The sequence below is a fragment of the Branchiostoma floridae genome, chromosome 15 (genome assembly GCF_000003815.2).
Source record: "Branchiostoma floridae strain S238N-H82 chromosome 15, Bfl_VNyyK, whole genome shotgun sequence".
NCBI lineage: Eukaryota > Metazoa > Chordata > Leptocardii > Amphioxiformes > Branchiostomatidae > Branchiostoma > Branchiostoma floridae.
The window spans coordinates 9,058,132-9,083,948 of NC_049993.1; the positions used below are offsets into that span (position 1 = coordinate 9,058,132).

General features: G+C 40.4%; 2 protein-coding genes and 1 long non-coding RNA gene across 11 annotated transcripts in view; all 3 read left to right on the forward strand.

Annotated features, from left to right (window-relative positions):
* The window catches only part of LOC118431422 (DNA excision repair protein ERCC-8-like), an 11,047-nt gene extending 7,906 nt beyond the window's left edge, over positions 1-3,141 (forward strand). Inside the window, exons 7-9 of one of the 7 annotated variants that reach the window (XM_035842643.1) lie at positions 51-248; positions 2,068-2,157; positions 2,479-3,141. In XM_035842643.1, the coding sequence (XP_035698536.1) occupies positions 51-248; positions 2,068-2,157; positions 2,479-2,550 (360 nt within the window). In that variant the 3' untranslated portion in view covers positions 2,551-3,141. The other 6 variants (XM_035842644.1, XM_035842645.1, XM_035842646.1 and 3 more) reach the window with 6 other exon arrangements.
* Positions 3,142-5,135: 1,994 nt separating this feature from the next.
* LOC118431423 (arylacetamide deacetylase-like) lies at positions 5,136-11,704 on the forward strand. 3 transcript variants are annotated; one of them, XM_035842651.1, is made up of 4 exons: positions 5,136-5,285; positions 9,022-9,265; positions 9,787-9,850; positions 10,465-11,704. In XM_035842651.1, the coding sequence occupies exons 2-4, from the start codon at positions 9,079-9,081 to the stop codon at positions 11,210-11,212; spliced, it is 999 nt and encodes a 332-aa protein (XP_035698544.1). In that variant the 5' UTR covers positions 5,136-5,285; positions 9,022-9,078; the 3' UTR covers positions 11,213-11,704. The 3 variants fall into 3 exon arrangements, 2 of the variants coding, with proteins under 2 accessions (XP_035698544.1, XP_035698543.1); XM_035842650.1 differs by lacking the exon at positions 5,136-5,285 and adding an exon at positions 8,377-8,524; XR_004832975.1 differs by lacking the exons at positions 9,022-9,265; positions 9,787-9,850; positions 10,465-11,704 and adding an exon at positions 5,488-5,680.
* Positions 11,705-17,157: 5,453 nt separating this feature from the next.
* Positions 17,158-18,893, forward strand: LOC118431454. The gene is made up of 3 exons (XR_004832984.1): positions 17,158-17,333; positions 18,051-18,220; positions 18,804-18,893. It is a non-coding gene; the product is annotated as an uncharacterized LOC118431454 (long non-coding RNA).
* Positions 18,894-25,817: the final 6,924 nt, after the last annotated feature.

Here is a 25,817-nt window from a genome sequence, read left to right on the forward strand (position 1 = left end):
ATGTTCGACTTTTAACATATCTAGATACAGGTCACACTTTTCCTCTATAGGTGAACTACGGGAAAATCTGCAATGATAGTAAGAAGTCTGTTCAGTTCACGGTCTCGCGTGGCTCGTCCCCTGACGTGGTGTTCGTTCCGGACGACAGTTCCATCGCGATGTTTGACGTGTTCGGCGGGACCAGTCTACACCGGTTGGTGGGGCACTACAACTACGTGCAATGCTGTGTCTTCAACCCTGATACTCAGGTACAAAGCTACTTAAACCGTTAAACCATCCCCTTGCTGCCTTACTTAATAACCACTAGAGAAATGTTTTTTTAGGGATCAGCCAATACCTACAGGTCACTGAGCTCTGTTGAATATGATAGATCTAAAGAATTTGTGTTGCATCTTGCCTTGTAATCAATGAATATGGCCAAACATCCGTAACTTAATATGTTTGCTTTAGTTTTTCTTAAATTTTCTGACAACTACGTGCAATGTTGTGTCTTCAACCCTGATACTCAGGTACCACTGATTCCTTCAAAGGAAAACTCTGGGAATGTCTAGGTGACCCTTAAGCATACACTCACCCTGACCTCTTGCTGTAGATATTGTTGTTGATGACTATTGTAGATACTATGTCGGCTATCTTGTACCATGTATGTATAAAAGTTCTTTTATTGGTGTACTTAGAATATTGTTATTGATAAGTATCCTGTCCTTGTCCAATTTTGTTTTGTGTGGCAAGGGTTTTAGAACTGTAATCAATTTTAGTTCTTTTCAAATTTCCTGACAATTTTCTTTATTTTGAGCCCAGCAAACTACTTTGTTATGTTACATGTACTGTTTGTTCTACTGCAGGAGCTGTACAGCGGGGGGAGTGACAGTAATATCCTGGTGTGGGTGTCTGATCTGTGACATGTTTATTGTACTGTACCTGTATTTTCTACTGCAGGAGCTGTACAGCGGGGGGAGTGACAGTAATATCCTGGTGTGGGTGCCTGATCTGTAACATGTTTATTGTACTGTACCTGTATTTTCTACTGCAGGAGCTGTACAGCGGGGGGAGTGACAGTAATATCCTGGTGTGGGTGCCAGATCTGTAACATGTTTATTGTACTGTACCTGTATTTTCTACTGCAGGAGCTGTACAGCGGGGGGAGTGACAGTAACTTACTGGTGTGGGTGCCTGATCTGGGTCATGTTTATTGTACTGTACCTGTATTTTCTACTGCAGGAGCTGTACAGCGGGGGGAGTGACAGTAACTTACTGGTGTGGGTGCCTGATCTGGGTCATGTTTATTGTACTGTACCTGTATTTTCTACTGCAGGAGCTGTACAGTGGGGGGAGTGACAGTAATATCCTGGTGTGGGTGCCTGATCTGTAACATGTTTATTGTACTGTACCTGTATTTTCTACTGCAGGAGCTGTACAGTGGGGGGAGTGACAGTAACTTACTGGTGTGGGTGCCTGATCTGGGTCATGTTTATTGTACTGTACCTGTATTTTCTACTGCAGGAGCTGTACAGCGGGGGGAGTGACAGTAACTTACTGGTGTGGGTGCCTGATCTGGGTCATGTTTATTGTACTGTACCTGTATTTTCTACTGCAGGAGCTGTACAGTGGGGGGAGTGACAGTAATATCCTGGTGTGGGTGTCTGATCTGTAACATGTTTATTGTACTGTACCTGTATTTTCTACTGCAGGAGCTGTACAGTGGGGGGAGTGACAGTAACTTACTGGTGTGGGTGCCTGATCTGGGTCATGTTTATTGTACTGTACCTGTATTTTCTACTGCAGGAGCTGTACAGTGGGGGGAGTGACAGTAACTTACTGGTGTGGGTGCCTGATCTGGGTCATGTTTATTGTACTGTACCTGTATTTTCTACTGCAGGAGCTGTACAGTGGGGGGAGTGACAGTAACATCCTGGTGTGGGTGCCAGATCTGGGTCATGTTTATTGTACTGTACCTGTATTTTCTACTGCAGGAGCTGTACAGTGGGGGGAGTGACAGTAACTTACTGGTGTGGGTGCCTGATCTGGGTCATGTTTATTGTACTGTACCTGTATTTTCTACTGCAGGAGCTGTACAGTGGGGGGAGTGACAGTAACATCCTGGTGTGGGTGCCAGATCTGGGCAGGGGGGAGGATTATGAAGAGTCCAAAAAACAGGTTAAGATTCTACTTTCAAAGCCCTTTCAAAAAGTCTGCATTCAATTTTTGAAAGCTCACTAAGTTCTACATCTTCACTCATGATGTATGTGAATTCAGATATGATCCTCCTTGATTGTATGTCTGTTATGTTTAGGATATTATTCTTCACCGGAGATGTATAGTGCCTCAAATGTTTTGGTGTAATGTATTTAAGAGACACAATAAGAAATGCCATGTCACAGTGGATTTTTAAATCTCAGCAAAAAGTATATACATGTATTCGTGTGTGACTTCCATGTGAGATGTTAAACAAACTTTTTTCATTCTCTTGTTTTGTAGAAAGCAGAGCCAAGCCAGAGAAGCCAGAATCTCCAGGCATATCAGGACACATGGAGCAGTGATGAGGATTGAAGGGGACTTTCATTGTGCATTGTGGAGGATGGCATGTTTTAGGGATGGTGCAGAAATGAACCTCAGGGAATCTGGAGTAGAATTAAAAGTACAAGATAGTGCTTGTGTGACTATTGCAACAGAGTAATGTAAAAAAGATCAAAATGTTTCTTTTTCTGTCTTTTTTTCCCCATACATTCAAACTATGTCACTTTAGTATGTGTGCTCCCAAAAAGACTGCATTTTGCTTCAAAGACCTATGTATGAAAACACAGGCTACTATGTGTAGGCTTTGTGTTGTTTAACAAAGGCAAATATCATGACATCAGAATCATGAATTGATAATGTTGTTGCTGTTATTTTAAGTATTGAAAGAAAACCCTGTCATTTGATCATTGCTGTCTTTTCAGGTAATTCTACAGAGTACTGCATTTGTATGGATGGTTTAGTATAAAAATGGCTTGAAACTGTTTCTGTTATTTATTGCAATGACTTTGTGAAATAAACACCTGAACAACATCATCAAACAACCGTTGAACATGTTAGGGTATTGCAGGTATATATTTATCCATTTCCAAACAAAAAAATAAAAGATGCATACAATTTATACATTAGGTTCTTTGTGATTCTTTGTGACTTTGAAGAAGTTTTAACATTGTGAGAAATACACTGGGCTTGTGAGTATTGTATATGTAATGTTACATTTGTAGATTAGTAATTGATAGCCACTTTAAGGTTCTTACCAAAAATAATGGATGTCATCCAACTCAAAGACCTTGCATCTCCTGATTTTCTCATGGCCCAAATCCTGAAATTAAACCCTCGCCAACATAAATGAATCAGAAAATGTTACACTTGTTAGTTCATTTGTTAGTTAGTTTAGGATTCTATATTTTTCGTTGTGTGTGTCTGTTTGGCTTGGTGTATGTATGCAGTTATTTGAATGACAGTTATCTATCACAAGTGACTGGGAAAATGACTGCAAAGGTCAAATTTGATTGTGACAGGAAGTACAGGTCAGAGGTGGCAGAACTAGTCGTTAATTGTACTTGGAAGAGGCTACTAAGTTATTGAAAGGTATTATTTCTGGTCTGTTCATTTGTGTTTTGACATGCTATAGTCACATTTGCCGTCAAGTGAAAGAAAGTGATTGATGGACACGAAATGATAATCGAAACTTTTTTGCATAATTGAACTACCATTAAACAAGACATTCAAAAAAGTACATTACGGAGTCTTGAGGTCTTTTGAAAAATCACATTGAGTTGATTTCTTGTTTTGAATTAGAGGAACTAGTCTTGTTATCACAAGCCGAATGATCTGTGGAGTATATTGGGGTTCATTCTACTTGCAAAATTCTGCATAGATCATTCAACATGCAAGCGTAAAGTCCAGTGGACCATAACTTGGCTTCTCGTCCTAATACCTCTGTCACATTGCGCGAAAATCGACCAGACGACGAGTCTGCGGCAATCGTCCGCGTCCGAGCCTCACTTATAATAATAGATTCATTGCACAACAATATTATGCAAGGTACAAAGTATGGCTTATATGTGACAGGGATGGTTTTCAGGCGAAAAATACGCGCAACCCTCTGTCGATCTTAAATATGGCCGACCTTCCATCTATGGCTCGTTCTCATTTAAATGTCGAAATGCTGTCGCCTGACTTTACGCCTTGATATGGAGCAAATTATAGACAACATCACTGGTTCCATCATTTTCCCACAACCCCATTAATGTTTACAAAAGATGCACCACAACATATACGTATAGGTTGATGGGCTATAAGATTATTTTAGCCACGGGTGGGATTTCACACCCTAAAAAATGGCTGTCGCCTGAGAAGAAACGAAGAATTCAAATAGTAGCCAAAAATGTAACAATTCAGTTCCCAGAATGATTGTTTGGCAGGTGAAACCAGCTACCCAGTCCCTCTGCCCGATCACGTCAAATCGCTCCTGTCACTGATCTTGGAGCTGTGTGAGGTGGTTTATGCCTGTCGCCAGATTCTGTAACATTAACGATACCACCACTAGTATGATGGTTGCCACGGTTATATTATGCGCGTATAAGACTAGAAATAGCCGTTTTTGTGACGCTGTACAGTTTTTCTGGCTTTCTAAAGAAACGAGAAAGGGTTGTTGACTGTCATTTGTATCCCAACTTGCTTAACAAAATGTTGTACAGAAATGACTGTAACAAACGTTAACGTCACCATTGTTCGATGCTGTCTAAGCTTTCTATTTGACCTGGTGTAAAAAAAGCTGCCCACTTTTCATATGTCCCTAGAGACATCCACTTATACCTAAATGATGTAGTCAATAAGGTAAGTCCTTTCGACGAAAACAGGGTGAAGTCTACTGTTGTAACAAACGTTACCGGTAACGTTTGTTACCTGCCCTGTAATGCATTACCAATGGGACCGAAAATAATAAGTTGCCATTTTTTGGCTATGGTTAAAAGAGGAATTTTCCCAAACAACCAAGTTTCGACATTTCATTGAGAACGAGTGCTATACGCCCGAAGATCGTGGATATTGTGACAGGGGCAACGTTGCAAGAAATTACAAGGACTACAGACTGCGCCAGTAGCGTGCATGTCAGGGAGAGTTCGATTGGCGGGGAAGATGCCTTCCCATGTTCTATAGAACAACCGAAAACGACTGCTTGCGTTTTGATTTTCGCAACGCGACATCGTCACATGCAAACAACAGTTGGATGACCCAGACGTAATTTTCCTGAAAGACAAATTAAGGTAATGAATACTAACTATTGGTACTGAAATCATTTTAAGTGTCAACGTAACATGGTACGACACCGTTATGCCTCGTTTTGCGTTCTATAATGTTAACGGTAAATTCGTTTCTTCGATTTTTGAATATCATCGTACGATGCAGTTGAAGTTCCTCTTTGCAATTGTACCCATTGGAGAGCTTTACGATAAGGAATATTTTCAGGAAGCGCAGCACTGCGACTGGTATGACTCCAGGAGAAGTCTATTGAGACCGAGGGCCGAAACTCCAGGATGAAGACACAACCATGCGTTCTTCTCATGGCTTTACTACCCGTCCTTGCGCTCAACGACAACTTGTCAAAGAACTTGGGGGACAAGTCGCCCTCGCTTGTGAAATATCCAGACTTGCAGAAAATCTTAGAAATCAGAAACAGTCTTAAAGAGATGCTACCAAAGAGGAAGAGCCCACATTCATTGTTATTGGACGATGATGACATTCGCTTGTTGGAGAGGGAGAAGAAGAGCCAACTGAGTGGACACCAACATGGCGCCGAAACACGTGATTCGCAGTTCAACCAATCAAGGCACGGGATATATTTGCCGGGAAGCGTGGATGGAATCGTCATTGTTGTTTCAACGATGCTTTCCACGGTGGCAATTCTGACTCTTATAAGCCTAGCAGCTTACATGATATGTCTTACAACTGGAAGGTATTACCGATTGAAAAGGAGACAAAGATACCATGTTTGATCGATGTCCTTTAAACCTGACTATTCAGAGTTACTTCAAGTATGAACTTCCCGGTTACATTGAAACAATTGTCTAATGTCAAATTTGAAACCGAATGATACTGGCATTCGTAGTAAAATCTGAATGGGTTGAACTTTGTTTTTGAGTCTTTCTTTGGGCTACTTTCCTTTGTTGTATTTAACGCTGTGGCTATTAGAAACTGTAAGCAGTTTCATGTAGCCGTTGTTCAGATACTGAATTTTTCCCAACATAAGATAAAGTTTTGTCTTTGCGACTTTTGTATGTACCGCTCTTCCAGGATTTAGACAGGATCTCTACTAGGATTGAAACAAAACTAATCTGTACATCTAAGTGCCCTTTCATTAGTCTTTGTACCATCCGGGTAGTAGTTACCTCCATGAAATGTCATGGAGGTTATATTTTACCCTGCGTTTGTGTGTGTGTGTGTGTGTGTGTGTGTCTGTCTGTCTGTCAATAACACAAGAACAGCTGGGCGGATTGGTTTCATACTTGGTGTGTTGGTGGGGTGTGATGAAAGCTAGAAATGATTAGATTTTGGGCCCCCTAGCGGCTTCCCTTGGTACTGCAGCGCAACTTCCGGTTTTGCTATCTCGTGTTCTGAACAAGCTATGGTCACGATTTTGAGGTGTTAGATAGCTCTTGTGCTCAGAAATAAGTGAAAAAAAGTTTGGGCCCCCTAGCGGCTAGTTTGGGGATAGCAGGGGCATTTTTGTCAAAAACTTCTGAAGACGATAACTCAAGAAGGGAACAACGGATTTTCATGATTTTTGGTATGTAGGTACCTTAGACAATGTTGTACAAAATGAAATACTAATTATGCATAATAGGAGTATATTTGCATAATTAATGACAATATTCTATCATAGTAGTTTTTTCTATGTTTCTCTTGTCCCAAACGTGATATGGTCTTGACATTTGGGTGGTAAATAGCTTTTAGTGTCATGACAATGTGAAACAAGTTTCAGCCCCCTAACATTTAATTTGGGAACTGCAGGGGCATTTTTGTCAAGACATTCCAAAGAGGATAAATGCAGAAAGAATTGGCGGATTGCCATCATATTAGGCATGCGGGTACCTGAGGCAAAGATGTTCATAATGATATACACGTTATGCAAATGAGGAGTTAATTTGCATAATTAATGAGGAAATTGTATAATTCCGTTGTTTTCAATAACTGGACTTCAATAAATGTAACACATGTTAATTATCATAGGTGGAATATAAGCAGATACCAAATATGGTAATGAGCAAATTATTTGCATAATTTATGTAAAAATTGCAAAACCGCTTTATGATTAAGAATAAGAATGGGAATTTTATAATTGTGACATGTGTACGTTAGTCAATGCTGAACAACGCCATGCATAAATTATGTTAATGTGTTAGTTAATTGCATGAAATTTACAAAAGCTCTAAATTTTCATGGAGGTATGAGGTCGCCGAACTCTAGTTGCTCCTATGTTCGTTTCTGCTCCCCAGCAAAAGAAGTGATATATAGTATATGATATATATGAGAGCGAGAAGCGACTGTATATAGTGTATAATTAACGCCGGATCGTCTTTTCTGGATCTGGTTGTACATGTTGAAAAGAGAAACATTAAAAACAGACATACAATGATTTACAGGCAATTCTCCAATGTCTTAATGTTGGTATGAGTGAAGTTATAGTTTAACCCGATTCGATGGGCCATGTCCATTCTGGAGTCCAAAGATTATCGTTGTCAGAGGATAAGAAGTGAACAAGACCGGACGGACCTTAACGACCTCAGGCAGGTGAGTCGATTTTAATCATGGCACTTCGATCCCAACTGTAACTGCATAGGTAATCATTAGATTCGGCATCGTTGTGAGCTGTCCAGTGAGCTGGCGTTCAGCTCCCTCCCAGGGCGAAAGGTGGGGTTCCTTCGGCACTGTAAGCTTCTGTCCCCGACTGCCCTGATTAGCCCATCCAGGTAATTTTGTTTGCCTAAAAGACCGGGGTGGGAGTTGGCTCGGGTGATGATATATCTTTGAGGTATTCCGTAGAGCTGGACTGTTTACGTCCTTAGAACAACTTGGATTGTAGGCTAGCACGTCTCAGGAAACATTAACAGATACTAATTATGTGAAATAACGTTATAATTTGCATGATGCAAAAATGTCTTTACTCCTAATAGCCCTAAATTTCATACTTGAGAAATGTAGTTAGTTAAGCGAGATGAATACCATACATTGATTATATAAATGTAGAAGGCACTTGAATAATATTTTTGAAAAGCTTTAAGTTGGTGTGAGGTCTCCCTACTTTTGTTTGTCATGTAAGTTGTAATTTTGCACTTTGCCCTCCCACTCAAACAGAACCATGGCCATGTTGGTAAAGGCGGCTCTGGCCTTTGTGGCGGTGGCGGCTCTCATAGCGTACTACTGTCACGAGCCCGTTCCACAGGACATTGCGCAACCCGGGTTCTTTGCAACACAGGGAATAACTTTCCGAACAGTTCACCACATGGTAATTTCACCAATTTCACTAATTTTTCACCACTGTGTTTTGATCAGATTTGTCGCACGATCAGAAAGGAATATTGGTATAGCCGTACACATATCTTGTAGAATGTCAGCCGTGTTAATTGATACAAAAAAAGTTGTCTTTAATACTTGTCGGTTTCGTCATAACTTGCTTGAAAATGCTACATCAATAAAGATCGTACGTAGCTGACGACAAAAGCGGCAAGGCCGTCATTCTATCTGTACAGGAGACAAATGCGTTTCGTTTTTAAAAGCTGTGAATATTTTTTTAAAGACGTTTAGAGAATTACCTGTAGATTCAGCACACGCAAATCTCAGTGAGACTGTGCAAAAAAAAACATTAATATTTTTTTTTGATAAGAATTCCACATAAAACTGATAACAAAATTATTGTTGTGTTAGATAGGTAATTCATAAGGTATATGACAAATTCAATGTATGTATATTCAAATTTGTAACGTTTTGGCGTCATTTTTTTAGGCTAAATTTGGAGAATATATCGGCATAGGTACCGAGCCTGCGAACCTCCGCTACATCATGGAGGAGATGATGAGGGCAGCTCGGGAAAAGAAAGGCAACTACCGAGAGGGACTGAAGTGTACGGACACCACGTTTGACGGGGTCAGGGTCCGCGTGTACGAGCCAGTGTCGGCGGGAGAGAGCAGCGGCACACGGCCAGGCTTAGTGTACATCCATGGAGGCGGCTGGGTTGTTTTTAGTGTCGGTAAGGCGCCCTTTCCACTAGACGGCGATCGCGCTGCGATCTCACTGCGACCTAAATAGGATACTCACTCACACTGGGTATATCATGCAAACGTAAAAGTGTGAATGAGAAGACAACAAAACACAGAAAAGTGTGAAAATATTCGATTCTTTACTATACAATTCGTTGAGCGCTATGAAAATTTTAGGTCGCAGGGAGAGCGCGACGAGAGTGCCTTCCTAGTGGAAAGGAGGTATTAGACCCATTTTCCAAGCAGACATAAGAATCCGACTCAGTCTCAGCGTTTTACAAGAACTTTTGCAACATTACGCCTTTCTAGTAGTGCACCTTTATCTCTTCGCCGGCTATGAAATGTACTAGATGTTGCAAAAACACACGTAAAACACAGATTCTTACACGAAGACAGGTTCAACATGAAATACACGAAAAACAACTGCCATAGCCTGACATAAAATGTCCCAATCTTTACCTTTTTCACTACTGTTAAGTTAAGAAGTACAAATGTATGTTGTTGTTTTCAGATGTCTATGATCATCTGACAGCTCATCTTGCTAAACAACTAGGGGTGGTCGTTGTGTCAGTGGAGTGAGTATACTTTGGTGTGTTTTTTTTTTTGGCGAAGCGCCAGGGTCGGGGTTGTATCCTATGAGATTAGCTTTTCAAGTACATGTATTCTGAAATGTTTCTCTATAACCGTTACATTCCCTATAAATCTGTTTTTTGTTTGCTCGTTCGCTTGTGTCACACTACAATAGATGTGGTAATTCTTCAATATATTACTTATATTCTAACTGGTATGTTTTAGGGAATTCTTTAATTTCATTTTCGATTAATGAAGTTTCCAGTTAGAAATTGTCTCATTACACTAACCATAATCTATTACAACATTTACGAATCGAAATCTACATTTTATGCTACTTTCAGCACACAGAGCTAAATCTTTGTTCCGATACAAATAAGCGAATCGAATTTCGAATGCCCTTTGGAATTGTCTTCCTTGGTATTAAAGACACCAATGATCTAGATCACGTGACCGTACGTACTGGTGACGTCAGCAAGTGATCAAAAGTTCCAGGAAGTTTGTTCTGGCCGCCATCTCTATAACGTCAAGGTCGGTGTACTCTAATGTAGATGGCATCCTTGATTCCCCTCATCATTATTCAGTATCTAAAAAAAGTATCTTTCATATCACCTCACAGGTACAGACTCGCTCCTGAGCACAAATTTCCGGCGGCTTTCGACGACAGCGTTTCCGCCACAAGGTTCTTCCTCCAGAACGCAGAGAAGTACAACGTTGATCGCACCCGAATCGGCATCAGTGGGGACAGCGCAGGGGGCAACCTGGCCGCAGCCGTCACTCTCGCGCTAGCTAAAGAAAAGGGACTTCCTAAGTTAAAGACACAGGCCCTTATTTATCCAATCGTGCAAGCCATCGACTTTAACACGCCTTCCTACTCAGACCATGGCCACTTGAATACTTTAAGCAAAGATGTAATGGTGGCATGTTGGCTATGGTATCTAAATAATGACCAGTCACTTAAGGCCGTGTTCAAAACCAACAACCACACAAGCGACCAGCTGAAGAAATCTCAGTATTTCGGGTACGTGGATACCAAAATGCAACCAAAAGTGGTCATTAAGAAGGAAAACATGAAATTTCCTGACATTCCTAACATCGCTGCCATCTTAGATCCACGTTTGGCGCCTTTGATGGCAGATGACGCTGATCTGAAAGGTCTCCCACCGACGTACGTGATGACGTGTGAGTATGACGTGTTGAAGGACGAAGGTGTAATGTACGTCACACGACTGGAGAGGGCTGGGGTTAAAGTCGAACATGATCATTATGAACGCGGCTTCCACGGCTTGTTAAACCATTTTGATGTTTATGAGTTAGGAGGCACTGCCATGGAAAAATATGTCATGTATCTAAAGAAGGCTCTATGAATCTTACCCACTTTGTAGCACTCCATCCCTGCACCACTTGACTTACTGTCACATATTGTGCAATTTCTCAAACATACGCCATTCAAGAATGTGAATATGTAGAGTTCAATCAATAAAGGTTGTAATGAATATTTGTTAATGCAATGAAACAATTTTTTTACTGGAAAATTCACTAATCAAAAACATGAGGAATTCTGTAAAACATACCAGTCAAATACCAGTCATTCTAATGAAATATAAGACAAAGGGCATGTTCTCATGCATTTGTCTGGTCAACCAACCGAGAACATTAAATTAGAACAAAGTTTTCACATGTCAGTTGTTGGGGGCGTATGAGCCTAGACATAATGTTATGTTGTGACCTTGTAGTCTCTAAATTACGCTTCATTTAGTAATATCACTATTAACTTCTCCAAAAAAGAAAAGGAATGGTTTCGTCGTCGTTATTGTCTTGACCCTCTAGTATCTTCAAACATACCGGTTTGATCTTTAAAGCTTAATACATCTGCTTGGAGAATACAATTTGTCACTTTAACCTGACCTTGCCTATGCCCAGAACGCCACTGCGCATGCTCACACGTGACTGTTTCCGACCTTTCGGACCCTATAACTCTGTTTTTTTACACATCTATTAGATATCAGACAGGAGTCGTTTGGAGGATTGATTGTTTGTTCATGAATAGGACGAAAACGTCTCCTGTTACTGTTTTTTTTTTTTTTTTTTTTTTCTTCCTGATTCCGTGTTCGTCACGGCACTTTATTACATGTCACAGAGAGCTGTACAATATGTAGCTTATATCATATTTCTAAGAATACATTCTGATTTGAAAATTTTCAGAATGATTTCTGCATCTTGACATAGTGAATTCGGGGATGACACTGTAGACTTATATTTTACAATGGATAGTTTCGCAACTAGCAGCAGTTCATTGATGTGCCGAAACTTGTTTAACATATGAGGGTTGTATCCAAAAATAATGTCATGTACAGTGAGAGATATGGAATAACTAAACAAACTTTCCACATAATCCCATAATGGTTTAACAATTTTACAGTCAAAGAAAAAATGCTCTATATATTCTATAATATCGCAAAAAATACACTTATTATTTTCTACAATTCTCATCTTATGCAACAATATTTTGGTCGGATAAATATTATGCAAGATCTTCCATTGCAAACTAATAAGTTTGGGTTCTTTAGTGGTCAAGAAGGGAGATTTCGATAGTACATGCCAAGAAATGGAACGAAAATCGTACATAGGAAATCGTTTCTCCCAGAAATTCTGTGAGACTGGGACTGCTTGGTATTGCATGATACAGAAATTCTTAAAGAAGCTAGAGTCTAGTAAGCGGATGTCTTTACCACAAAGTTTGATACTAGGAGATTCTTCGTTGTCTAATCGAGAAACACCTTTCCATTGTTTGGGAATTGAATTGATTAAAGCATGATACTGTAGTAATACATGTGCATCATTACCAACAATAGCTTTTACATCATCAAAAGATATAAAGTTACCCTGATCATCCACAATATCATTTACATAAAGAATATGTCGTCTAATCCATTTCTTAAAATAAAGCATGTTGCCCTTGTAACTTATACAAGCATTGTTCCATAACAATTGCCAATTTACTTGATTTACTTCAATATCATTGACATTCTGTACAGGTTTCATTTCATACCAAGTAAGTATGAGTTTACGGTAATAGAGAGGTAAGGGCAACAGTGAATCTTTAGATGACACATGGACTGCCGAGCAGTTATGTCTCAATATACAAAGATCAGGTCCTAACTTCTTAAAATAATACAGTTGTATCTTCTTCCATGTAGGAGTAGGAGTTTCACTACCGGATAACAATTTTTTTTATCGATCGTAATAAACAACATTTGTGCATTATTCTTATATCTATCATTTTCAATCCTCCCTGTGAATAGTCTTGAACCATCACATTACGCTTTACTCTATCTCTTTTCCAGATAAATCTGTAAAACATCAAATTAACATCCTTTAAGAAGCTATCCGGTGGTATAAGTGCACCAAAACTGTAAGACAGTTGTGAAGCTACAAGGTTTTTGAGCACTGTTATTTTTCCTATAAGACTAAGGTTGCGTGAAGCCCAAGATAATAAAATGTTTTTCATCTTACAGTATTTTTTGCTCCAATTTACTTCTACTTCAGAGGCACAACATGCAGATGAGAAAACAATCCCTAAACATTTTGCTGTGGTGCACCATTTTAGCCCACTAGCTTGTTCAGAGCAGTGTCTCCAAGGGCCTAGCCACATGGCTACTGTTTTTTCTTTATTCAAAACTAGACCAGAAAAAACGGAAAAATGTCTAATAATATCTAAACTTCTATCAATAGAAATTTTGTCACCAAGTATCAGTTCAGTATCATCTGCATATTGAAAAATTCGAGATTCAACATCGGAGTCGCTAAGCCCAGATAATGTAATACCTTTGATTTCGGAAGACTGGCGGACTTTAAGAGCAAAGAGCTCTGTGGCTAGAATAAACAGAAGAGAAGACAGGGGACATCCTTGACGTACACCTCTTCCCAGGTCAAACCATTCAGAGATATGACCACAATGATTGATACAACTACGGGCATTATTAGTGTATACCTTTACCCACTGAACAAAATCTGAACCGAAATTGAACTTTTCAAGAACTTTTATAATGAGGTCTTTGGAAATAGTATCAAAAGCTTTGCTGTAATCTAAGAAGAGAATGGCACCTGGAACATTAGAATCTCTAGTAAAGCAAATTATGTCATCTATGGCTCGTATGTTATTCAAAATACTACGTCCCTTGATATATCCAACTTGGTCTGGTCCAACAATGTGAGAAATAATGTTCTGTAATCTATTTGCTAATATCTTTGCACCTATTTTGTAATCCGTATTTGTGATTGAGATAGGTCGCCAGTTAGACAGCTGGTCTCTACTTAAATCTTGGTGTTCACCCCCTTTAAAGAGTAAGGATATAACCCCTTTACGTTGAGTGGAAGAAAGCTGGTTCTTCGTGTAGCCCTCATTTAGTGAGTTCAAAACCATAGATCCTATTCTGCTCCAAAAGACTTTATAAAAGTCAGTAGTAAGGCCATCTAGGCCGGGACTGCAATTTGTCATGTTACGTAGAGCAGATGTACATTCCGTCATAGTAAACAACCCTTCACAAGATTTACTTTGCATGTCAGACAACGTCGGAAAATTTACGTCTGTAATAAAGTCATCAAAGCTTTCTATGTCGAAATCGTCGTTTTTACTGTATAGTTTTCTATAGTAATCGACTTGTTGTTCCAATAATTTATTTTGATCTGTTATTATGTGACCGTCAGGTGTTCTGAGGCTTGTAATAACATTGTGTATGGCACGTGACTTCTCAAGTCGAAGAAAGTAGGCTGTGTTTTTTTCTCCTTCCTCAATCCATTTAACTTTTGAGCGGATTTGTGCACCACGCGCCTCGTGAAGGGCTAATGCTTCAAACTCAGCCTTTGTGTTGTGCACCTGTTGCTGTAATGTTAAATTCTTTGGATCGGAAGCTAATTGTTTTTCCAGCCGTTCTAATTTTTCATCAATTATGTTGTGTTTGGATCGTTTTTCAAGAGCCTTTTGTTTCCCGTAACTAATTGAGAAAGATTTTATCTTACTCTTACAGATGTCCCATATTAACTGTTTATCTTCGATCACAGAGTCACTAAGGCCTTCTTGGATGTTTCCTATGATTTCATTAACACGATCAACAAACACCTTATCTTTTAGAAATGAATTATTGAATTTCCAATATGAAGGTCCTTTGTCAAACTGTGTTACAGACATATCCAATACAACAGCTCTATGATCACTGCAGGGGAAAGAGATGATTTCACATGCAGTAGTTTTATCAAACAAAAAGTCATTAATCAGGAGATAATCTAGTCTCCTGGCTGTAAAAGGGTTTCTCTTAGACCATGTGTAATCCTTGTCTTCACTATGGAAGACTCTCCAGATGTCAAGTAGTTCAAGGTTGTCAGTCAAATTATTAAAACATTTAACCTCTGCTTTATCATGCTCTTTCCCTGCTACATTGTCGAGATCACGATTGAGTACTGTATTGAAATCACCAGCTAACATAAAATATTCACCGTCACAACAATGTTCTTGCAGTTGAGTTAGAACCTGTTTGTAGAACAGTTTCTTACTCACTACATTGTTAGGAGCATATACATTGAAACAAACAAATTTCTCACCATGGTGTATGAATTTTATACCAATGACCCTCTCAGATATATCTATAAATTCCACATTTTTAATGTTGGAACCTTTAGATATCAAAATAACTTGTCCTTTGCTATGACAGGTACCAGGGTGTGCGTAAAGCATCCCTCCCCATTCTGTCTTCCATGTCTCTATATCAGCACTGCTGATGTAAGTTTCTTGCATAAAAGCAATGTCTATCTTCTTATCTTTAAGGTATTGAAAAACAGTTCGCCGTACCGTTCGTTTCCTTAAGCCTCGCGTGTTGATGGTGAGTAGTCGAACCATGGGTGTTGATGGAAGATAGACCTAAGTCCTACCCATTGTCTTTGTTTCTCCTCTGATCGTTGTGGCGACCGTCGTCTTTGTACAGTTTGTCCGGCTTCGACTTGTCAGGCGGAGTCAGAACATTCTTTCTCTTCCTAGTTGACCTTGATGTCCCAGGTTGACGCCGTTGACCTTGATCTCTAGTGTCCTCAGTGCTGGTGGGCGCTGGGCGCGTTGAACGTGTAAGTCTTCTCTGATTGGTTCCACCAGAGAGACCGGCTTGTTCCTGATGTGGGGGGTTTGCAATTGACTCTGTCTCACACCGAGTGTTCTCTGCGCCATCACTGTCCCCTGTAACTAGACTCTCGGCTGTCTCATCGGGATCACCAGAAGCCCAGTCTGTCCAGTCTTGATCTTCTCCACTATTTTTGTTATTAACGACTGCTTTTGAAGCACTAGTCGATCGAGAGTTGGACGCCTCCCGGGCAGCTCTGAGTCCTTGCTGAACTTTCTGCTCAACATCTCTTCTTTCTCTTGATTGATTGCTTCTTTCGGCCCTGCACCACTTTTTTGTGTGACCTTTTTTTCCGCAGTTGTGGCAAGTGATGCGATGAGGGCATTCGTGGAATGCATGGTCCTCTGACTTGCAAGATTTGCAGTTGATATGCTGGCCATCGTGGAAAACTGTCACTTCAATGTCAATCAGAGAACCTGTATCCGTAGGGTCAGGTATGCTGTAGGTACCGTACCGCTGGAATGGGTTGGTGATCTTCGACGCATAACAGAATCTGTGGCCCGAGTACAGGTGCTGAAAGGGGGAGTCCGCATTCCTGTTCTTCTTCTGATGTCTCAGGACTTCTGTCGTCCTTTCAGCTCTCGAGTCCACCCATTGTGCAACCTCATCATCCGATACACTATGCGGAATACCATGGATAGAAATCCTGATTTCGGTTTTCCTTAAACCCGTTTTCTGGAAATCCAGGATTCCGTAGGATTTTGAACCGACAACCACTCGACCTACGCTGATTGCTTTCGCCTTAGCATCCAGGCATGTAAAATTAATTACCCAGGTGCGCTTCTGGCTCAGGTACTGTGCGCCTAGGATTTCTCCTGTTACTGTTATACCGTGTTTGTTTGCGAACGCTCTTAAAAAATTCATTGCCAGACGGCGATTACACAGTAAAGTATGCCTCTGGCATCAAACAAGTTGTCGCGGATCTCACCAACCGTTAGAACAGTAGAGAAAGAGGATTAGATCGGATCATGCTTCTGGGTCTTTTTCCGTGTGTTCACTTGATGTCCTTGTTGAAATCATCCCGTTTTGATGTTTACAACTAAACACATCTGCTTGGAGAATACTATTTGTAACTTTAGGCGGACCTTGTATACGCACTACCCAGTACATATACGCCGCTGCTCACACGTGGCTGTTTCTGACCTATCAGACCCTATAGCTCTGTTTTCTTTACAAAGTCAAGTCAAAGTTTCAAAGTTCGCATTGGCTTCTATTGTTCTGTGTGGAGGAAGCAAACTCAAGACACTCGGTGGCTACCATATACAGAACTTGGGTCGCCTAACCCTTTCACGTAAACAACGGCTCAACCGATATACCGGTAGGTTTTATGATTTTGATGTTGTTGTGCATAAAGATGTTGGCTAGTATTCAAGATGTAGACTATAGCTATGGACGGTTAGGTCACAGAACTCACTCATAGCAAGAAAATGATTTTCGACCTTTCCGAGTTTGTTTTGTCACAAGTCTTCAGCGACTTTGAAAGACTAGCTAGTAGGCAACCACTCCGACCAATTCCCAACCATAGTTAGGCGATGTATAGAGTCTATAGACCATGGTCGGCTATGTGTGACAGCGGCTTAATATCTCTTTCGGTCGTGTAGCCATGCAAAAATGATGGTTGAAGCATTTTAGCGTTGTAAATTCTTGATTTCCTATGGATTTATGTTGATGAGAATATAGTATACTTGATAACAAGTATAGATATAGATTCCAACACGGTGTATTCCGTACCACCGAGGTACCAGCCCGACCGCGGGAAGGATCGCCCGAAGGCCGGCGGGTGATCCGACCCGCGGGTAAGGCTGGGACCGCTCGAAATGGTTCGATTCACTCGAAGAAAGCCTGTGTGATACAAACTTCGAACCTGTGTGATACGGAAAGTTATCACACGGTCCGGAACACCCGTATCGAACGTTTTCGCGTCACAGGTATGACATAAGAAGGGATATTGCCTGTGAAGTTCTTTCTGTACCGTTGTTATGACGTATTGATACTGTGTTAGGACTCTTGATCCGAAACAATTTCATACGTGTAGGTGAAAGATGAAAGGACACATGAAAGCCCTGCTCCTGTTAATCGTGTTGGTTGCCATGGTGCCTGACGGTGCTGTTGGACGCTGCCCGCCACACTGCGGGTACCCTTGCCCGCCATTCTGCGGCTTTAAACCGGCTGCTCCAGAGCGCAAACCGCGAGACCTGCCAGCAGGTACGAGTGCCACGACATATGGCATGACATAGCTATAGAAATGTTACCGATAGAGAAAAGCATAGATTCGCACAGTAAAAGGATTTTTAGCCTGTGGTAACTTAATATTTAGATTTGCCCTGTAATTTTGCATACATAGTCGTTTCTTCGTAGCAACGGCACAGTGGTCTGCCTCTCTGACGCTCAGCCGAATCGCGCAATTCATGTGGCTCCTGAGGTATGAGTTTGACTTTGACCGCTTGACAGTCAACGTCTGCTTATTGCTTGTTTATGTATTTGTTCTTTGGAGGGCTGGTGCATTGATTTATCCCTAAATGTTGAACATCTAGCATAATGTAAAGAACCAAACACACGTATCTATCAGGGGTGACCCGGTATACTGATAACTATCACGTGCACATTTTGTATCATTTTGTATAAGGCACATTGAGGAGTGTCCATACCACCTCTGTCATCAATGGTCAATTTTCTGTCAAAATAGCATATACTCATTTGACAGTAAGGGGAGGCGGTACTTGTAAACCGAATCCTGTAAAATGATGTGTATCTGTCATTTTTTTATCGCGCTTTCTTTTGTTTGCAGATGGAGCCTCGACCGAGATTGTGCATGAGGCAAACGAAAACGAGGCCCCACACCATCCTCTTATCTGACCATGACGTGGATACAGCACATACAGCAGCATTTATACGTACTGCAGAGATTGTACACAATAGCACTTATCCCTTTCGTCTGTCACACAGCAGGGCAACCGATCGGTCGACGAATCTTCGAGCTTGAAATTAAGATTTTCGGCAGTAATGCGCCCGAAGATCACGCAACTTTTAAGAGAGACTGTGAATAATAGGAAAAAAGTAAGCTATTGCTAGACTGTCGACTTAAATGTCGGGCGCCGTCTGGCGATTTAACTCCGAAGCGCGTCGACTGTGTAACAGCTACGCATGCTTTAGGACATCTATTTCAACCATTTTGCCTAACTGTTTCAGTATCATGAGTATTTTATACCCAAGTTGAATACCATTGTTTGTTCGCTTGTAAATCTAGGACCTTGATTTTCAAATAGGTAACCATTCATATCTACTCATTAATTAAAATAAAAACAAGACTGCTTATACAAAATGTATTTATTGACATTATTACCTCCATGAAATGTCATAGAATGGAGGTTATATTTTCTGTTATGTGTCTCTGTCTGTGTAGATGATTACTCAAGAACGGCTGGATGGATTGGTTTCATACTTGTTGTGTTGGTGGGCTGTGATGAAAGCTCGAATCGATGAGATCTTGGGAGCCGTATCTGTCGTTATAATCGATGTAATAATATCAGAAATCACCCCTATATTTGAGATATATTGGTACAGGCATCGTGCTGTACTGTATGTGTTTGTTAATGGGCTTAGCTGCAAGCAGATAGTGAGGTGACAGCTGTTTGGGGAACCCCCAGTAGTTTTATTTATGTCTGCTTAGGACTGTTTGAAATATTTGTAACAGTTGGCACAGTAGTTACCTCCATGAAATGTCATGGAGTTTATATTTTCTGTTATGTGTCTCTGTCTGTGTACAAGATTACTCAAGAACGGCTGGATGGATTGGTTTCATACCTGTTGTGTTGGTGGGCTGTGATGAAAGCACGAATCGATGTGATTTGGGGCGCCGTATCTGTCGTTATAATTAGCTTCGCCAAGAAGCTTATGTTTTTGCCGACTTGGGTCTGTATGTAGGTCAACAGGATATAACTCGAGAAATTGTGGATGGAACTTTTTTATTTTTTGCAGGTGTGTAGCGGTTGTTTAAAGGCATGCCTAGTTCGAAAATGGGTTACCTGGCGTTTTCCTATGGTACATTAGCGAGCTTGGTATTTTTTTTTGGTGTTTTTTCGGGAGGCATAAGTCAAATGTAGCTGGGCGATTTCCACGATATTTGGCAGGTCTGTAGCGGCTGTGGAAAGGATTGCCATGTGCGAGAATGGTTTAGCTACCTTTTACCTATGGTGCTGTAGCTGGCTTTGTATGTAAGTGCGTTTGTCTGTAAGCAAGATAACTCGAGATGTTCTTGATGGATGTTAATGATATTTGGTTGATAGGTAGGGGACACAGAAAGGAAGGTCAAGTTCGATAATGGGCCTCCTGGCAAATTGTTTTGGTACTGCAAGTGAGCATCAAAGTTTGCGCCTAAATTTTCCAGAAGTGCCAGGTTCGTGATTTTTTACTGGTGGATAGCTGTTGGTACTAGGAGTCAATGGTCTAATTTTGGGCCCCCTAGCAGCTTGTTTGGAATTGCAGTGGGTGTTATATTTCGTAACTTTTTAGATGGATAACTCCTGAGGGGATTGATGGATATTTTTTGTTTTTGGTAGGTAGGTACTTTGGATGATTATCAACATAATGAGATGCAAATTATATAAATCACTCTGTATTTAATATAATTACTTAGGGAAACTTCTATAACGGTTGAAAAATACTTGTGACGGAGTCACCTGAAAGGACTTGAATCGACCCATAGATGTCTAAAAATAGAGAAGAAGTATGTCAAAGGAGCCAGTGGAAGCAGGGGCTCCCTGATAAACAGACGTTGTCTTGGAAGCATGAAATTCTGATTGACCAGGGATGTTACTAGGTCATCCGTGTACTATTCCGCCAGGATGGAGTCTGGTAGAGACTACTGGCTGAAAAATGCCTATAAATGGTCATGGTTCATGTTAGCAAAATACAAAGCCTGACCGTGTCCAACACGTATCTATAAAATTAAGCAATTAAATAGCTTGCTGAATTGATGTCAATACGACGGCACACAGCAAAGGATTCATAGCAGTTGAAATATAACATATCTATATACAAGTGTTGCTTATATCTATATACAGATCAACAATAAAAGCAACACTATATCATGGGAACGGTAAAAATGTAGTAGAGGGAACTTGACGAATATCACTTGATATAAAGATGTAGAGCTAATATCTACGAGACACTTCAGGTGTATTTTCTTATGATGGACTGCAAGGAAACTTGGTGTTCCATGTGCCAGTAACACTACATGGGTCTAAACAAACGAATAAGTACTATGTAAAGTCAGTAATATAACATAATTGAACAATGACGGCTTGTAACACATAGTACTTACATCTGTGAACTAGGTTAAAACAACAAGTGACCAAGTGCTGGGACAAGACAAACCCAACATGTTGAAGAACAGCACTTAGGTCAAAAGGGTCACCGTCAATTATCCACGCATTCCTCAACTCTTAACAGAGATGTCATGTTGTAAGGGAAAGGTCGGCTAGAAAGAACTGACATCATTGCGAGAAATACAAATCGCCAAAGGTGACAGGCGGCTGTCATCGGACAGTCGCAGAAATCATAACCTTGGACTCTGTAAAATACCTCTGACTTAACTCGCGACTGCAAAACTTTACTTTCTATTTTCATGAGATTGAAACAAACGTTCACCAAGGCGGGGGTCGTAGCAATCCTTACATATGGCCCTTAGATGACCCTTGGTGAGTTAAAAAGTTCCGTAAATTGGAAGGAACAACTGTTACAGTAGCCGGGGTTTGGTGAGTGACGAATGCAATTATCGGCGTGACTTCCTGTGGTTTCCAGGTTTCCAAGACCTACCCACATACCAAATATCACTTCAATCCATTCAGCCGGTCTTCAATTTGCTGGTTTCTACATACATACATACATACATACATACATACATACAAACGCTACCCAAAACATAACCAGCTCTCCGAAAGTAATTATGACAACACAAAATAGAACAGTAACCTCATACCTGTACAAATTGTTCTGATTATGCAAAGACATTCATTCACATCGCCAAAACATTTGCTGCATTATGTACACCGACAGAATAGACTAATCTACTCACAATGTTCATAATCCAACCAACCACTACATGATGTGACTAGATAACATATGGACTTATACACATTAATCATTCAAAAAGAACTATCTTCCATAGAAATTGTTTATTTGGCGAAGATATGTGTTCGAGGAACTCTAGTTGATGTAATAATATCAGAAATCCCCCCTATATCTGCGATATATTGGAACAGGCATCGTGCTTTAAGTGTTTGTTAATGGGCTTAGCTGCAAGCAGATAGTGAGGTGATTTGTATGACAGCTGTTTGGGGAACCCCGAGTTTTTTGAATATGATAATTAGATTTATTTATGTCTGCTTAGGATATCATGGAGATGTGAAGCGTAAGTATAATTGTAAGAAGTTGAGGTACATTTAACGGTAATGCTTAAAAGGTATGGATGTCTCACATACTGTACTGCTGATTTGAGTGACATGGTGATTAAAATGCCATTAGGTCCTCTCATCTTAGATGGGTTGGGTGTCAGAAGTTTTATGGGTGATACAGATGTTCTGATTTCGTTACGATAAGGGACAGTTGTTAGTTGTCTCTTTCGTAGCCAATGGTACTTGTTTTTTAGCAGACGGGGTTGGCGCCAAGTATTCATCTTACAGTTGATGTAGGGCTATCAGAGGAAAGTGTGCATCTCATTTTTGTACCGTGTGAACAGCTGATGTTATGACATATTGGTGGAAAATCAAATCACCATCTGACTAAAGTTGGCCACATCCCTTCTTCTTTCTGAGTTTCCCAACTTCCTCCCACCACACCGCTCTGAGGCACATAGTCGAACCTCAATAATGCTGACAACCTTAGACAGTTTAAATGCCAAACATCAAGCTTAAGGAACACCACGCTACCATATGCCGTCGACCTCTTAAACGCACATTACACAATTAAGTGTCACATTTTAATAATTACTAATCAGATGGACATCCTCTGTGTCATTAAATAAATACACCACTACTTTCCCATAACATTTATAACCATTACTCTCAAATACAACCGACTATAAACATACATACCATCCACAAAAAAGCAATAAATATTTCATGGAGGTATGAGGTCCCCGAACTCTAGTTCTAACACTGTTTCTTTCTCTAGATTGCAGCTTCTTGCTGCGACTGCTGGGGTGGTGAGACATCGCCAGTGCTACTTACCTGAGAGATCTTCTGCTTACAGCCATACATTCTGATTTACTAGATGGACGCTGGTGCTTGTGTGGTTGCCAGGTGATCAACTTGAAAGCTACCCAAATCTCACTTATAGTGAACGCCCACATTAAATGAGCACCCAAAATAGCATCATCACGCCTTCAATTAAACTCTGTGGTGGAATGATAATCCGGCTTTTAGATCGTATTGTGAAATGACCTGAGGCTATCATAGTTCCTGAATAGCAATTGGTCAATTAAACCAGGATGTGATATTTTTGATGTGTGGTAATGGTCATAACATTTTCCGTCTGCACTTCAACGTAACCAATCAGCGTCCACATCACACTAAACTGGTTGCACAACACAGTTTTTATCCGCGGTAAAGATTAGTGCGACTGAAATCTCCAATCTGTCTACCTTGATGTTGTATCATTACGGAAATTTGTACACTATTTGTAAGCTTTATAACGATATATAGTTGTAATGTAAAATCCTGCGAGGCTTTAATTGTGTGTTGGTGTGATAAGCCGGCTTTTAGAGCGTATTGCTAATTGACTAGAGGCTATGAATCGCTAGGGGACCTCATTGACTCATAAGAAGATCCAGATAACTGACATTCCGTGACTGTTAAAAATTGATCATAAATCGTCAACATGCAGGAATGAAACTCCTTATTCCTGATTCGTGATATGTAGATAGTTGGGATGAGTTTCTACTAGCAGTGTGTAAATGGCACTAGACCGAACTGTCGCTTTTGCGGTTTGCTAGGAGCTTGTAAAACTATTATTTGTCTAAAGGTATTCTAAAAGATAGACGCTTAGCTTGAATGAAAACTTTATTTCTGAGTATGATGTACTCAGAGAAAAGGCTAATAATGTTATATACTAGTATACATATATACAGAGCTCCGAGCAGATGTTGAGGTGAAAGCTCGTAATGCTCTCTGAGTGACGGCCAGGCTTGTTTGACAGTATCTATCCCCATATAAACAAACGAACAGTCAAGTCTAAGGTTAAAGCTTTCAAAGGAAATCAGACAAGGTTCATATATATCCTTGAAATACTCAATACGCACAATACATGATGTGTAAATGAATGTAGGTGGCGCTTCGACAGGCAAACATGGTGGATCATGGGTTCCTCGCGCGGTGCCGAAAAGTCATTCCTTTTTATTTGAACTGGTACCGTAAAGGTTATTCTATATGTGTCATGATACTTGGACATATCTTGGAATATCTTCACTGACTTGAAGTCTAAGTTAATGTAATTCTCACATCATAAAGGTACCCCACTGTATACCCCATGAGAGCCCAATCTGCAGTACCTCCCCCGGCCGCGTCCTGAAAAGTCGCTAAAGCGACCGCCAAATTACTAATTTTCCGTCTTTTCGGGAATGGGGAAATGGCGAAAGGCTCGGAAAGGGTTTTAATTTTTTACATTCATTTAACTTCGAATTCGATAATGTGACCTTTTAAAATCATAAATGGAAATATTTAAGACATTTCAGTCACAAAAAAACATGGGATAATAGATCACAAATGACAAGTAGCCTGGGAACCATCCGGAAAGTAGTTCGCTCCGGAGTTTATGATACATTAGATACAGTCACTTCTCGCTCTAACATTTATTATGCACTACATGTATATACAGTCGCTTCTCTGCTGAGTAGCAAAAGCGAGCATAGGAGCTATAAAACTACTACCCGGGTGATAATTACCAGGCTGGTACAAGTAGATAAATACGGCACTTCTTGTTCACTATTGTCGATATTTCTGTTCTGCTCATAGAAGACTGCATTTGTATGGTTTCCTAGCACATGAAGGCGCTAGGCACATTCACTTTTATCCGCGGGGTAACCTATATCCATTGTTGCTAAAAGCTGGCCATTTAGGGATATACTGTATGCAAAATGTTAACGTTATAGAAACATTACCAAACTTTACTTCCAACACTGTAATAAACATAGGGACTTACCCCTCTAAATTTTCGGTCAATCTCCGTCGACCTTGTTCACAGAATGACCCTTTCTATCTCCAGCAGTTACGTCACGAAGACACCACTTGTGCAGCTAAGGAAACTTTAACAAATACATTGGTAAAACGGAGCGTGCATTGAAAACTACGTTCCTCGAACACCGACGTCGTAACTCTGTCAACTCAAAAGCGTAACATATACACCTAGAGTCTCCGGGACATTTAATTTCGTTGGACAATGTCAAAATCCTAGACTCAGAATAGGATTTCTTCTCACGGGGAGTGAAGGAGGCATTGCACATTAGAGCCCGCCTACGCTCAACAGAGATGGGGGGGGGGGGGGGGGTATATAGCCATAACGTAAAAGCCAGAGAGGCTTTCAATTAAATTGTGTACATGTATGATAAGCCGGCTTTAGATCATATTGCGAATTGACTAGAGGATGTACCATACAGCGGCAAAAATAACATGAATCGCTAGGGGACCTCATTGTCTCATAAGAAGATTCAGATAACTGACATTCCGTGACTCTGTTAAAAATTGATCATAAATCGTCAAAATGCAGGAATGAATCTCCTCATTCCTGATTCGTGAATTGTAGATAG